The 15,933-nt window shown below is 39.3% G+C and overlaps 1 protein-coding gene across 3 annotated transcripts in view; it reads left to right on the top strand.

Moving 5' to 3' along the window:
- Window positions 1–15,933, top strand: part of RBPMS (RNA binding protein, mRNA processing factor) — an 84,348-nt gene that overhangs the window by 64,262 nt on the left and 4,153 nt on the right. For 2 of the 3 annotated variants that reach the window (XR_008353902.1, XR_008353901.1), the window contains 2 exons: window positions 5,904–5,973; window positions 12,337–12,442. Coding sequence is in view for 1 of the 3 variants with exons in the window: in XM_053461691.1 (XP_053317666.1) it covers window positions 5,904–5,966 (63 nt within the window). In the remaining 2 variants the exon portion in view is untranslated. Of the gene's footprint in view, window positions 1–5,903; window positions 6,102–12,336; window positions 12,443–15,933 lie in introns of those variants that run through there. The other variant, XM_053461691.1, reaches the window with a different exon arrangement.

The raw sequence follows: 15,933 nt of genomic DNA, 5'->3' as shown, positions 1-15,933 counted from the left end.
CTAGTGGTATGTGTGCCCGTGGGATGCTTCTTGGCTTCTAGTTTTATTGGTATTACAGGTAATGGTTAAAGAAAAGTTAAAGATTGACTTACCTTTGGCAAGTCAAAGATTGACTTTGACTTGACTGGCGTGGGGGTTTACGTCATTGTGGAATGTCCTTAATATTCCACAATGTAGGCCTTTGACATATTGACAAAATAAGGACAAATACCTGGATCTACACTGCGCATGGTTTAAAGACCTCCACTGGCAAAATTATGCCTTCACTTATGCCATACCTCAAAGAAGGCGACTGGGGCAACACTTTGATATCCTCGTCCTGCAGGGCGAGGGATTCCCATTCTATGCTCTGTTCCTTTAGAAGACAACAAGGTTCAGGAATCTCCCCCACCAGAAATACACCACAAAGTGGCATTGATGCCACATGTTGCTAAAGGAGGACTTTCTTAAGACATCTGAGAAGACCCTTAAGTGTCTCCTTGCCTCCACATATTGCGTAATGATACATACAATGGTGTGCTGTGCATGCTACTCCCTAAAACAACAGCATTACACAGGTCTCATTGTTACGGGCAAATATGCTAAATATCAGGTAATAGATGCTCATTTGTATCATTGCTTTTGAGATTGCCAGGTTATAAAATGACTTTGGAAGGAGCTCCTTTGTTATGTGACTGTTCACATAAAGTGCCACAGAAAGTGGCTATTTTTGGATTAAGTCAGCCTGCATTTTTATCATCTAAAATAAGATCCACATTTTCCCAGCGGCAGCATGAAAAGCTGTTTTGCAAGATTGTTTCTCCCCAATCCACCCAGAATCCAATAATTAAAATTACGTTTACTTTATGCTGAGAATGTTATATGTGTCTCACTAGGGAAACCAGGACAAAAACCTTTTTTCACAGTTGGACTCTTTATATACAAATGTTGTCAGTTTCAAGTTCACAACACCTTTGAAAAGACGTCCTGGTACACCACTCAACTCCTTTTGGGACATCGACTGTCATATTTTTTGCATGTCATGTTCAATTGAAAGCCTTAATAAAAAAAATTTGGATTGGGATATTGGAGTGAAAAAAGTGTTGCTAGCGATTTTAATTCTCTTGTATTTTCCCAGATGACAGACTATGTTGGCCGAAATTAGGTATCTTCCATAAATGAGCAGTTTAAAGTCTGTACGTGCCACTTGAATACCAATTACATTTCATCACTCTGCTTATTGAGTTTTAAATGGTACAAATTACTGGAAACAGAACATTCTTCATAAAGCAGTCCACCTGAGTTTAGCACTCAAAATAACTCTGTACTAATGTAATTCCCAGGAAAATAAAAGAACATTTTAATCCATTTTTATACCCCAATACAGACTCCAGTGTTCTACAGCCACAATAGATATTAATAGAAATAACGAAAAATGTGTTTAATTGCATAAATGTAATATATTATCTTCTTGCAAACTGCAATTGAATCAGATATTTCCAAATACAAAGAAAACCCAAATATATTTCTTGAAATAGGTGGTGACTACGGGACACAAGTACATGACAGCATTCTTACCTGTTGGGATCTAATTATCTGAACAGTGATGTACTTTGTAATGTTGGAATATTTTTCTTAAGGAATGTCTCTGAAATGGATCCTTTAGGATGCCAATGTTATTAGCAATCCAAGGCAGAGTTACTGTATAGTAACTCATCTGTCAAAAATTGGACTTCACACATACCCTAAAAATAAATGGTTGACTATGCTCCTTCCACAGTCCTTCTAGTAGATGCAATTAAGACATATTATCTATGTAAAAAACACAAAAATAAATAACACGTTTGCTTATTTGCCACTGACTTTATAAAAAATGAACCTAATTTGTCTTATATATATATATCTTTTGCTTGCAAATATAATCTTTCTTAGCTCTAAATAGTGATACATCATCTAAGGGATTACCATATAGCAATTATGTTCCCTGATCCCATGTAAAATGATTCTCTATCCCAAAGAAGACAATTCTAGAGCAGAAAGTGGCCTCTGGCAAAAAAACGAGTGGGATCCCACATACTGATACATAATTTTACTTTTAACATGGTGTGTTTTGGGTATTGGAAGGTTCATGGTTACAGGGGAGATCACAGACTGACCATACAAATGGACATTGAGTTGCAGTCTGAAGGTCACCCTGAACTTGTTGTTTCTCCCTTTGCATTATGTATAAAGCTGGCTGAATTGGTAAAAATTCTTGCATATTTCATATGAGCTAAACTAAACCATCTTACGCCTTTCTATATGACAGGGATATCATTCTTATAATTCTGAAGTAAGCGAAAAAGTATTCAGTTTTTAACACTTTAGACTGAGGTCCATGAATGGATTCTCAAGTAGGTAATAGGTTTTTTCAGTTAACAGAATGAAACATTTGTAGGTGGTTTTACTTATTTTCTTCAGATCTCGGAAACATATTTTTTTAACCTGAGAAGAATAGAACAGGGAACACTGGTCATGGTAAATAGACAAAAATAGAAAAAAATAATTACAATGATTTTTAAATATAAGGATAATCACCTTATTATCAGCTAGTTTGTTTCCTAGGACAATATATTTCAGTCCCAGTTTTAGTTGTGTTATTCACAGTGAACAACCTAATAAAATACTGTTCATTTTTTTTTAGTAAGTCATGGTCATGATCTGCATGCTTGTTAGGATGAAACACAATTTTGACCCATTTTGTCTAAAAAAAGACAGACTGTATTGTATTGAATATCCTAAATTGGAAGCAAGGTGCTGAGTAGATATTTTTGCAACCATTTTTATTGTACTCAATGGTCTATACCAGGGGTGGGCAATTAATTTTCCCATGGGGCCACATGAGAAATTGGAATGGTTTTAGAGGGCCAGACCTCTACAAACTACAAACTCCGAAGCCTTGTCCATTTTGTTAACTTATGTGCTGTTTAATAAAGTTATTCAAGCCTACGTCATTGGTAGAGGTGCTTGAATAAGTAAGGCCTGAATAACTATTAGCACAGCACAGAAGTGAACAAAATGAACAAGGCTTCGGAGTGCATACCGTATTTTTCGCTCTATAAGACGCACCTGCTGATAAGACGCACCTAGATTTTAGAGGAGAAAAAAAAGGAAAAAATATTTTGAGCTAAAAAATGGGCTAAAATATTTATTACAATAACTGAATAAGCTATGAACACAGTAAGACACACGCAGTAAGACACACACAGACACAGTAAGACACACACAGACACAGTAAGACACACACAGACACAGTGAGACACACACAGACACAGTAAGACACACACAGACACAGTAAGACACACACAGACACAGTGAGACACACACAGACACAGTAAGATACACACAGACACAGTGAGACACACACAGACACAGTAAGACACACACAGACACAGTAAGACACACACAGACACAGTGAGACACACACAGACACAGTAAGACACACACAGACACAGTAAGACACACACAGACACAGTGAGACACACACAGACACAGTAAGACACACACAGACACAGTGAGACACACACAGACACAGTAAGACACACACAGACACAGTAAGACACACACAGACACAGTAAGACACACACAGACACAGTGAGACACACACAGACACAGTAAGATACACACACACACAGTAAGACACACACACACAAACACAGTAAGACACACACACACAGTAAGACCTCCCTCCCTAACCCCCCTTCTCAGTATCTCCCCTCTAACTCCCTAACCCCCCCTTCTCAGTATCTCCCCTCTAACTCCCTAACCCCCCCTTCTCAGGATCTCCCCCCCCCGCCCCGGTCACTTACCTTAAACTCCTGTGTTGGAAGCGTGAGGCGTTTGTCTCGGGTGCCGGCGCTTCACTGCTGATCGCCGGCGTCTGACGTCCCGAGACAAACGCTTCCAACACAGGAGTTTAAGGTAAGTGACCGGGGCGGGGGGGGACACCGGACTCATTGGTGAGTCACCAGGACACTCTTTGCGGGCCGGTCCGAGCTATTCAGCGGGCCGGATGTGGCCCGCGGGCCGTGCTTTGCCCAGGTCTGGTCTATACAGAATTTTCATTCTTTATCATTTCAACATTGTTATTATTTGTTATTATGTATTATAGACAATGAGTTCCAAAAACAGTGTTCCGACACTGACTAAAGAGTCTAGTCACAGAGTTAATTTACTTACTATATTAACTAAACCTCTTATGGTAGTATGTTGCCAGGAGTCACAACTTCGGGCCTTATCAATTATCATGTAAACCAATCCACAGCCGTTTCTAACAAGTTGTGCCTGGGAATTCAATCAATATTGTGGGCTTATCTTCGACAAAGGTTGAATTTGCCACAAACTTCTACTCTCAAAACCTTTAAATATGCTGCTAGTTATTCCAAAGGTTAGCATGAGAACCTCATGTTTTTGGGTTTTTTTGGTACATAACCACCCACTTGCTAATCCTGAGATGTCCTATGTAATCATTTTTACTAGATCTGATAAGATCTCCAACAATGAGAAGGAAAATTAACCACTTCAACTGGAACAACAGTTAGAGCATACCTGCTGCCAACAATATGACTGTGGATATTATACTATGCCTTAGAAATCAAGGGCCCTCATATGTTGGTGGATTGACCAGTTGGCTAGGATTTATAAAACCAGTAGGAGAAGAGAATGAACGCATCACAGAAGTTTTACTAGTCAGGAGGACCAGTCTGTGTGCATAAAACAAAATGGCTCAATAATTCAGAAGCAATTAACAGATAAGATACAATGCAACATTATCTAGTTGATTGTGATATCTTTATTCACGCCTTTTACTGGACCACAAATATACAGTCTTCCACGTATGGAGATATATATATATATATATATATATATATATATATATATATAAGGGTGCGGTCAAACCACTCTTTGAATTGTTTGCACCATTGGAGCATGCAATACTTCACGGCTGTGAAATTTCCTCGAACACTGGTACTGTCAGTAGAATGGCTGAAAATTGTCACTGCTGCATCTGGTCAATCAGCTGATACCACTTTACCATACATTAAGCATATTTTTCTCTGCTATGGTTATTGCACAATTTACCTTAACTAAGTGCTCACCTGAGTGCCTCTTACTCAAAATTCCTGTTTCCTACCAGTTGTCATAAGCATCTGACCACAAAGCTCCATGTTGTAATTGATTCCCTTTTATGTGTTTGTGCAAATGATGAGGGATCTATTTTATCCTATAAGCATATCCAGATTAAACTCGTCTTGGTTTTTAAGTTACCTGCACTATTGTTCTTTTAAGGATCTTTACTGAAGAACCGACAGAAGTTATATTGGACACTACTGCTATACACCTATCAAAGCAAATGTGTATTTATTTTTTAATATAAATTGCTATGTTCTCCTAAGATTTATTTTTAAGGACATACAGGAGAGTGAATTGAGAGCCTTATTTGTGATTTTATTTTGCATCACCTTTTCATGTTGAACCATTCAGCTCCGAAAGCTTTGTTTGTATTTTCATGAAGTTTTGTGTAGGAGCTTCTTCTCTGTCAGTTTATATCCAATGTACCACGAGGCAGCCCTTATATATGTTCCATCAATAAAACGTGAACTGTTTGTGTCTCCTAGAAAAAAATGGCTCATGGGCCACTCTATGAATTTAACACTTGCCACATCTGATACAGTCAGTGGTTAAAGTTCAAATAACTCAGCAGGAACAGTGGTGTCAGGAGAAGCTTTAACATACGGATGTATAATTTATTTATAAGCTAATATATGTGTAGTAAAGTAGGTTTTTGACACTACATCATGGACTATTATCAGATGTTTTTTTATAAGTTGTACTAGCTGATGTTTTGTCCAAACAATACCAATGTTTTTTATCTGTTTTCCTAGGTCCGCTGGCTCCCACCCTCAGATGCTACTTCTCAGGGCTGGAAGTCCCGACAGTTCTGCTGAGTAACATGTGAGTATAGGTTTAATGCATTTTGTGTAACTACTTTCTTTTAGAAGGAAGCTGTCAAATGTGTTTTAGATTGCTGATTTGTTAATTAATGTTGGTTAAAAAAATACAGTAATACTGCATGTGGGCAGCCAAAATAGTTACATTTTCAAAAAACCTTGGGATTTTGCACTTCAGAATTAAAAAATTAAGATGATTATTTGGAAGAAAACCATGTTCACACGCAATGCTATATTCCCTTGAAGCATTAATAATTTTGTGCGGTTTATAATGGAGTGACATCATGTATATGTAATTAGATGATGTCATTTTGTCAGATCTTATCAACCTTAAAAACCTTATTCAGAGTTGATGTAACATTGTTGTCTAACTTAATAAAGTTTGAATAATGTTTAAGGTTTCGTGTTCAGTTCATATCAAATGTCACGCCTAGATTAGGACTCCAAATCAGTTTTTTAAAAAAAATCTGAATTAATCTTTATAATTGTATAAAGGTTTCTTAAATTAGCTGTATTTCTTCAGGGCTTAAAACAGAAAGCCAAAAGGCTGTCAAGGTAATTCCAAAAAATCTAAATATTGTGGTTTCTTATGCAACAAAAGATATTTTAATTATTTATATAATATTTCTATAAATTATATATATGTTCTCAAGGTAGAAAATTATTAATAATAGTATATTGAATATTCTGTAGATTTATATACTTATTTAAAATGTTATGCACTAAGCATACATTGCATGAAGAAACTAAGAAAAACAAAATGGTACTGTGGCAACAGTAGGGGCAATGCATAAACACTTATTCTTCTCCCAGCTTACAGGGTGAGGTCCATCCAAGTACCCTTTTGGCGCTGCTCCTCTGGTTCTCCGGGTCAAGACCCGAATCCTCCGGGTTGTGGGAGCGGGGTCTTGACCCATTTTTCTTTAAATATATATGTACTATATGTACAACCCCCATAAGGTTAATTTATTACCCCACCACACTCTTTTTGTTATTGCTGGAAGGGGAGGTGGTGTATTTAACCTTACATATCTCTGAGAATACAAGGTGAAGTTTGCCAGTCCCAAGTGCTTTTTTAACACGTGTCAACACAATTCCCTGCAGTGGAGTGTATGTGAGTCAAGATTGTTTTTTTTTTCGCAAGTGTGCAAGTGAGGTTGCATTTGGCATTCGGCTTAATGCCAGATTTTGTTAGTTTGCATTTACCTTTTAGTGAATAGACATCAAAGATGAATTAATTCCTGTATGATATTCTCATTCACGTCTATAGGGATAACTTCTTATCTAATCATACGTTTTCATCAGATTGTTTGAAATATAAATGTAATCATGTGATTTTTTTTTTTTTTAGAAACAATCATTATATGGGTTCATATTATGTAAAAGCAAAACAAAAATAATAATCCAAAATATGACATCACAGCAAACATAAACATATTCACAGTACCAGCTGTACAAAAATTGCACATGTCCCCTGCAATCGAAAAGGCCTTTGTGGGGGGGGGGGCACAAAATAATAATAATTTAAAAATGACAGCTATTGTTTATGGTGGCCAGAGCGTCCCTTTAACATGTCCGCTAAGAGAAATATTTACTGTTTAGCTCACAAATAAAAAGCCTGCAGATATATGCATCAAATAGTCCTAAGCCATTAGTTCAATACTTGGCCTAAGTGCACAGGCTCAACCGCCATGTCAGGGCACCTCCTGGAGGTGAATAGGGGGCTCAAACAAACAAAAAAAAGATTATTTAATGTAATACTGCTTATTTAAAAATGTTGCTCCACTTACACAAAACATTAATTGTACCCTCTACTGGATGTAGCATTTTATTCTTTACTCTGAAATTTTAATTACCGTATATTCCGGCGTATAAGACGACTGGGCGTATAAGACGACCCCCAACTTTTACAGTCCAAATATAGAGTTTGGACTATACTCGCCGTATAAGACTACCCCTCTACCCAGCGTACAACAACCAGCCAATCACGGCAAGCGATGTACCTTACCGGTGATTTGCTGGTTGATTTGCTGACATATACATACATGCACTGCCCTTACACACACACACACACACACATATATAATATATATATCTATATATATATCTACACATATGCCTGTCCATACATACACATTTATACACTGCCCTCACCACACACGTATACATGTATGTATGTATATATGTATATATATATATATATATATATACATATTTACACATACATACATATACATATATATATATACATACATACATACATATATATATATACATATATATATATATACATATACATATATATATACATATACATATATATATACATATATATATATACATATATATATATATACATATATATATACATATATATATATACATATATACCGTATTGGCTCGGATATAGGCCGCCCCCGTATATAGGCCGCACCCTAAAAGTTTGGTGCTTTTTTAAAGAAAAAGTTTTTTTTCTTTAAAAAAGCACCAAAAAAAACATGTTGCCACTCTGTCCCCCCCCCCCGAGATATGCTGCCACTGTCCTCCCTCCCCGAGATATGCTGCCGCTGTCCTCCCTCCCCGAGATATGCTGCCGCTGTCCTCCCTCCCCGCGATACGCTGCCGCTGTCCTCCCTCCCCGCGATACGCTGCCGCTGTCCTCCCTCCCCGCGATACGCTGCCGCTGTCCTCCTCTGCCCCCCCCTCCTCGACTTACCGGAGCAGACTCCCGGTGTCTTGCGGGGCCGGCGAGGGACATCTACGCAATACGCGTATGCAACTTCCGGTACCGGTACCGGAAGTTGCATGCGCGTATTGCGTAAATGTCTCCCGCCGGCCCCGCAAGACACCCGGGAGTCTGCTCCGGTAAGTCGGGGGTGGGCAGAGGTAAAGCGCTTAGATAACCTCCCGTGCCAGCACCCCCCCCCGTGGGAAGTGCTGGCAGGGGAGGCTGTCTGAGCGTATCCGAGAGTAGGATGCAGGTCCCCTGCACCGCTGCGGGGGACCTGTATCTTAACCCCGCTGCCTGCCCGGCACCCGGGACTGCATGTCCCGGGCGTCGGGCGCTAGAGCCCGAATATAGGCCGCACCCCCACTTTAAAAACTTAAAGTGGGGGAAAAAAGTGCGGCCTATATTCGAGCCAATACGGTATATACATATATATATATATATATATATATACACACCAGTGTGTGTGTGTGTGTGTGTGTGTGTGTGTGTGTGTGTATATATATATATTTCTCCCCCCTTTGTCCCTTTCTCCCCATCTCTTACCTTATCTTCTGTCTTCTTTCTTCCATCCAATTGTGGGAGCCCGAGGTCTGGCACTTCAGACCTCGGCTTCCCTGCTCTCTAATCACTACGCGCCGGCTATTGATGCCGGGCGCCGGGACATGACGTCATCCCTGCGCTCGGCATCAATAGCCGGCGCCTAGTGATTAGAGAGCAGGGAAGCCGAGGTCTCAAGTGCCAGACCTCGGGCTTCCCTGCTCCCTCATCACTACGCGCCGGCAATTGATGCCGGGCGCCGGGACATGACGGCATCCCTGCGCTCGGCATCAATAGCCGGCGCGTAGTGATTAGAGAGATTGGTGGCTTCGTGGGAACCTCCGGCTTGGTAAGTACCCGGCGTATAAGACGACCCCCCACTTTTAAGAAGATTTTTTGGGGTTAAAAAGTCGTCTTATACGCCGGAATATACGGTACATATATATATACACAATTTTTAAACTATCAGTGCTTGCTTTTGTGCCACATGACACTTACGTGCCCCCTGTCAAAAACATGAATGAAGGGAAATGTTATATTTCTGTAAAGGTTTTGGCGATCGGTGCCCTAATTACTAAACCTATTTTAGGACCTATTTTTCTGCAGTCTAGAATACCACAGTATGTTATGACGTTTGTTTGCATTCGTGCTCTGTTATGGTTCTGTAAAGCTTTTAGCAGTTGTAATACATTTTAAATAGTTCTTTCCTAAAATAAAATGTGTTACAAAAAAAAAAACATACTGAGGAATCCATAGATTTGACAGGTGGATTCACTCAAGATAGATTATCCAATGCTAGGCTTTTAAATATTTACTCTCATTTGTACTTGTTATTTATTATCCACAAAGCTTTCCTGTCACATCCCAATCTGCATTCCTCACTCACCATTCACCCACAACAATTGGAGTGTTTTTGGAACAAAAACGTGCTCTGTTTCAGATTAAATGAGCCTTTGTTCGCTGTGTTCACCTTTACCCCGTTTTTTTATCTTATTTTATGATGTTAAAAACGTGTGAGAAAAATATGTCATGTTTATTTTTAGGATTGGTGTCTCGGCTGTCAGTGTATGTATGCAAAACTGATTTGTTGTGATACCCTGTTAACATGTTACAACATAAATAATGGAGCAATTAGCGGGCACGTTCTGTCATAGTTTATAAAATTCACTCATTCACAAAGGATTCAAGGGAAATTTGAAGGTTAAATTGGCCTTCAATCAATGTAATAGGTCAAAAGTGTATGACTGTGGATGATTTTAGTGATGAAAAACCCTGGAAAACTGTTTTGGAGGGAATTTATTCTTTTCAGCTGATTGAAAAAATGAAGAATAGGGATTTTTTCAAGTCAGCCATTTTCTTTTCGTTGAGGAGCTAAATGCATGCTCCTTTTATCGGTAGAGGTTTTATTCGGAACCATTGCTTTCTTGATAAATACAGATGTATGTTTAGGTATATTTTGGGTATCCTAATAAATATTCACATTTTACTTGCTGTCACCTAGCTTTGACCTCAAGATGTTCGTTACTGTTCATCTGAAAACCCCATGTAATGATTGTTTACAAATAATATTCATGGGTGAGGAATCTTAGTTATGCTGATTTCACCACCTTTGAGTACAAATCATTAAATTGAGACTATTCAGTATAGAAAGAAACTATATAGTTAAGGCTGTTCTGTGTGCAGTATTTGAAATAACAGCTCTTTGACATAACGGTAGCAAGCTAAAATGACGTGAAGAAAATACAAAGTTAATCATTACTAACGTTTTAAACCTTGAAATATTACCATGCCCTTGGCCATGATTCTGTCGGCAGAAGGTCACGGTACCACTCAGACACCAAATCTGTCACTGCCTAGATGTCCACAGTGCCTTTTGTACTAACTTTAGCTTCACTGAGGTGAAATAAACTAAAAAACAATTACATATATTGAAGTAAGCACAGATAGTTTTACTAAATACATTTAGTTATGCTAAAAGATGTAAAGGTCACAGTTCTCTTTATATAAATAACAAAATGTCATGGTGTGAAAACAATGGAGAGATCGACTTGCACATGTGATGAAGTTGGAAATTCCATATGGTGGTCAGGGTTAAAGGCTTGTTTCTGTATGTTTTGATATGGCCTAATCCCTTAATACATTCCAGAAGTGTATATATCCAGTTGAGGAAAGGAACATGCATGTGATGTCACTTGTCTGAAATGAGCAAGGTCACATACCTTCCACTACTAGGTCATTCATATTGGGTTGTTAAGCATCTGGTCAATGCTGACCCTTTATATACAAGTCTGAGGACAGTAATGCAACAAAAGCACCTAGCCATGCAACATTATTTCTTATTTGCATTCCATATCCTGTCTAGTAATCTCTGTATTAGTGTATTCCTTGATAATTTGTGAAATATGATAAAAAAATTGAATTTGCACACAGTAGAGAGTTTGTGTTTATAAAGAAAAAAACCAAAGATTGTAAGCTTGTGAGCAGAGCTCTCTCCATCTAATATATCGGAGATACGCGTCTGACTCCCTGGTGTCTGGTGGGGGCAGCGGGTGGAGGCTGGGGTTAGTTCCGCCGAAACTTCTGTGAGCATGGGAAGGTCATGTGACGCAGGTGCTGCGTCATAGAAGCTACGGCGGAAGTACAAGCCAGTAGCGGGAGTTGTCTGCGTTCATCGAGCTGATGTTCGCCGGCTGACAGAGAAGAGAATTCCCCGCAGCGCTGAGGGGAATTCTCCTCTCTGGCAACCGGGGAAGGTATGCGTGATGCGCGTAGACAACCTCCGCTGCCGACTCTTTCGCCGGCAATCGGTGATAGACGCCCAGTGTTAGTGCCGGCAGCAGCTGGGGTTATCAGACAGGAGGATCCAGGTCCCCTGCAGCGCTGCGGGGGATCTGGATCTTAGTCTCATAGTCAGACCTCATTTGAGGTCTGATTATAAGACGACCTTGATTATAAGCATTTGCGTCTTATAATCGAGCAAATATGGTAGTAGCGTGATTTTATTAATATTAAAACTGATTTTATAATGGTAACTTTCTAACTTGAAGACACACTGGTAATTGAGTCTTTGACTTATATATGAATTATTTTGTTTTGCAGGTACCAGGTGTGTGATGATGGCTACAGTCTGTCTTGTGGGTATTGATGTAGTCTTTCTTGTTGGCCACTGGAGTCTCAGGCTATTCATCACAACAACAGTGCGCTGGTAAGTTATGAAATCCTAGAGACTGCACTGTAAAATACAAACCGTACACCGCACATGATTCATTAATTCCATGCCTCTTTCATCAGTGTGCTTACTGTAACCTCAGGATGTACTTTAAATGAAGTGCCGCTGTTACGATATATCATCATTCAGAATTTTAAAAAGGATAAATGTCTTAACAAAGCAATATCTGTCTGTCTGTCTGTCTGTCAAACTAAATTATAGTAGCTCAATACCTCCAGTCCTGGAGTAGTCGTTTGTCAGATAAAGAAAATGCATTGGTGGTGGCTGTTCTTTAACCCCCTAAGCGACCGGAGCTTCTATGCCATTTTTAGAATATCTTTGTTCACCCATGTTTCCCATTTTCCATGTTTAGTGTACCCACACAAATTATGTCCCTTTCGAAAGTGAGCATTTCTAGCTCCTGCTGACAGGGGAGACACCAGGGTGTCACTAATGACAGCCTTATCTCCCATGTCCCGGCAGGGCTTGTTTCAAAGGATGTAATAGTACTCCTAAGGGTCACAAGGGGGTTTTGTAATTTTTAGCATATCATTGTTCAACCATGATTCCCCTTTTCTATGTTTTAGATAGGGCTTTTTCTTTACACCACATTTTTTGTATAGTCTGTCATGAATTTATCATGAATGAAATTTTTTAAAAAATATATATATTTATTTATTTTATTTCACCTAGTATTTCTAGACTAATAAAAAACCTCTGATTTATGTTCAACAGCATGCCCTGAGTAGAATAATACACCAATTTTTTTTTTAACTTTGGATTAGGTACCAGAAAAGTTTTTTTAAGATATATTTTAGGGCTACAACAACTAATGATAATCGATAATACAAATCATTGTCAACGATTTTCATTGCCCCATGTCTTCTATGCAAGGTTGTTTTATAATCCGACCTCAAATAGTCTCACTATAAGACTAATATCCAGATCCCCCGAAGCTCTGCAGGGGACCTGGATCCTCCTCTCTGGCAGTCGGTGGACGTCTGAGGAGAGGCTTTTTCTTTTTTTTGTACCTTTACAATATAGCTTTTATTATTATGTCATAGTAAAATAAGAAGGCGATTAGAGAAATGCCATTGTGATAGAGATACAAGTGTTGTGTGCAATGACACTTGTTAATGTAATTTTTTAGTTTTTTCTGATGTTTGTTTTTAACACCCAGTTTGTTTATTACATTATTTTAAATAAACAAAAAATGTGCATATTGTTTTTTTTATCTGATTTATCAATTATTCTAAAAAATAATCGCCAACTAATCGATTATGAAAATATTCGTTAGTTGCAGCCCTAGTATTTTTGGAGTGAGAGAGACATTAGGTGTTTCTTACATTTTTTTAAATTGTCTAACATTTTAAAAAAAATCCATTTATTTTTACTTTACTGGAGATCCCTTTGAGGTCTTTAAAGCCATCAAGGATCTCTCTTGGAACTAGATGGTGCCGATTATGATATCATGGTGACATCACTGGATTTTTTATCATTAAATTTTAAACTGCATGCAGAGCGCAGTTACACTGGATAAGTCAGAGGGAACCTAGTGATGCTGGTTCTTGCTGACAGTGGAAACCCCAGGCTGTCAAATGACACCCTGACCTCCCGTGTACCCATGATGAAACATACCCGCCAGTACAAAAATCATAGGACATACTCTGAGCATTTTAGAGAAGATAGTAGTATGTCCTGCGTCATGAAGGGGTTATGGAGAAGAGGTCCCCGCTCTTGAGACTGATGAATTTGTTTTGGGTGGGATGGGCTATTTGAGTGTAGCGAAGGTCATGTGAAGCAGTAAAATGTATTGTGAACTCAAAGATGTAGAGATTATGGGTATTAAGATAAGACTGTATGCTTCTCTGAACAAGTAGGGTTTTAGTGAGCATTAAAAGCTAGAATATGTAGGTTAGAGTCTGACAGAACAAGTAGAAAATAGTTAAAACACAAGTAAATACTGCAGATGCCAGTGGGAAGTTTTGTGAACTGTTGAGGCGAGAAGCCAGTCTCAGGCAGAGTGAAGAGGGCAATTAGGAGAGTATTTGGGGGATGTGAGCAGAGAAATATGAGGTACCTAAGGAATAGGTAGCTAAGTGCTGTAATCCAGTCACTCATTACATAAATATGTTGCTTACCAAGGAGCTGAAATACAGTATAGACAGACAGACAGATGTTATGCAGGGCCCTGGATAGCACCGGTGGATGAACCCACGATGCAGAGACGGCAGTGGACTCCCGAGGTAGCAGGTGCAAGTAGGACAGTCCAATGCAAACAAAGCAGTTCAGGGCCAGAGGCAGGAAACCGTAGTCAGGATAAGCCGAGGTCGTGATCCAAGTTGAAAGAACAATAGCCAAAGGTCGGGACACAGAGGTCAAGAATAAAGAAACGCGATACACATGAACCCAGAGCACAAAGGCAACGTGACTCTTTGAACGGGCAACAAATAATGAAAAAGGCAGGTTTAAACGACCAATGAGTGCACTATAACTTAATCGCGACCGACGCACACGAATAGCGTCGTCGCGATGTACACTAAACTTTAAAGCCACTGTCAGCGTGTGCTACACCCGCGGGTGTCGCGGGTGTGCCACGCTGGCACGTATGATGACAACGAGCGCTGCTGGTGTGCCACGGCGGCTTGCATGGGTTCATGCAACCGCCGTGGACGGGACTCGCTGTGCATGCGGCACAACGCGAGCCCAGCCCACCAGCGGCAGACCGGAATGGGACCGCGGCGGACAAGGTAGGTGTAACAACAGACAGACAATAGTGTGTACATAAAATGACGTTTATTGAAACAAATGGCATTACTTAAGGAAATAGACTGTTTATCCAGGAACCTGGCAGTTTGAGAAAGTGAGGGCTGCATGTTTTAGTAGAATGTACATTGTGCTAATCTCTACAACATGTTTTGTGTCTTGGTGAAAATAGGTATTTTTAGAGGAGTCATGTATGCCTCTTAGGTTGCCAAACAAATATCTTTTAGACTTCATATTTCTTTGTTCAAGAAGTATTAAAGTACCAGGTGCAACATATTATCCATTAGAAATACAAACACATCCGCTTACAGAAGGAGAGGAAATGTCATATAAAATGTTACAGAAAAATGGCAAATCTAACTCTGAAGTAGTTTTTATGTGCCCCAAGTATGTTACAAGCGGTATGTATTGTTTTGTAGAATCAGTATTTTCCTCTTCTTAATGGAGTATCTCTTATGCCTTAGACTTTTCTTATTGTCTTTTTGACATTACATTTATTTATACATCTCTTCATACATAACGGCAGGTTTCGTAGTGCTGTTACAGTACAGTGTAGTATAGTCTTTAAAGATCACAGAAGGAAAAGAGGGCCCTGCTTTTGTGAGCTTATAATCTATTTGGTGGTTAAGGGGGAAAGCAGGCAGTAGGAGGGGGCTGTTTAAGTGAGTTTATTGTAGTGATGGTGATATGGAGAACTCTGTTGATCTTGCAGGTGGACAGAT

Source organism: Spea bombifrons, chromosome 1, assembly GCF_027358695.1.
Source record: "Spea bombifrons isolate aSpeBom1 chromosome 1, aSpeBom1.2.pri, whole genome shotgun sequence".
Taxonomy (NCBI): Eukaryota; Metazoa; Chordata; class Amphibia; order Anura; family Pelobatidae; genus Spea; species Spea bombifrons.
This window is presented reverse-complemented; position numbering and strand designations above follow the sequence as displayed.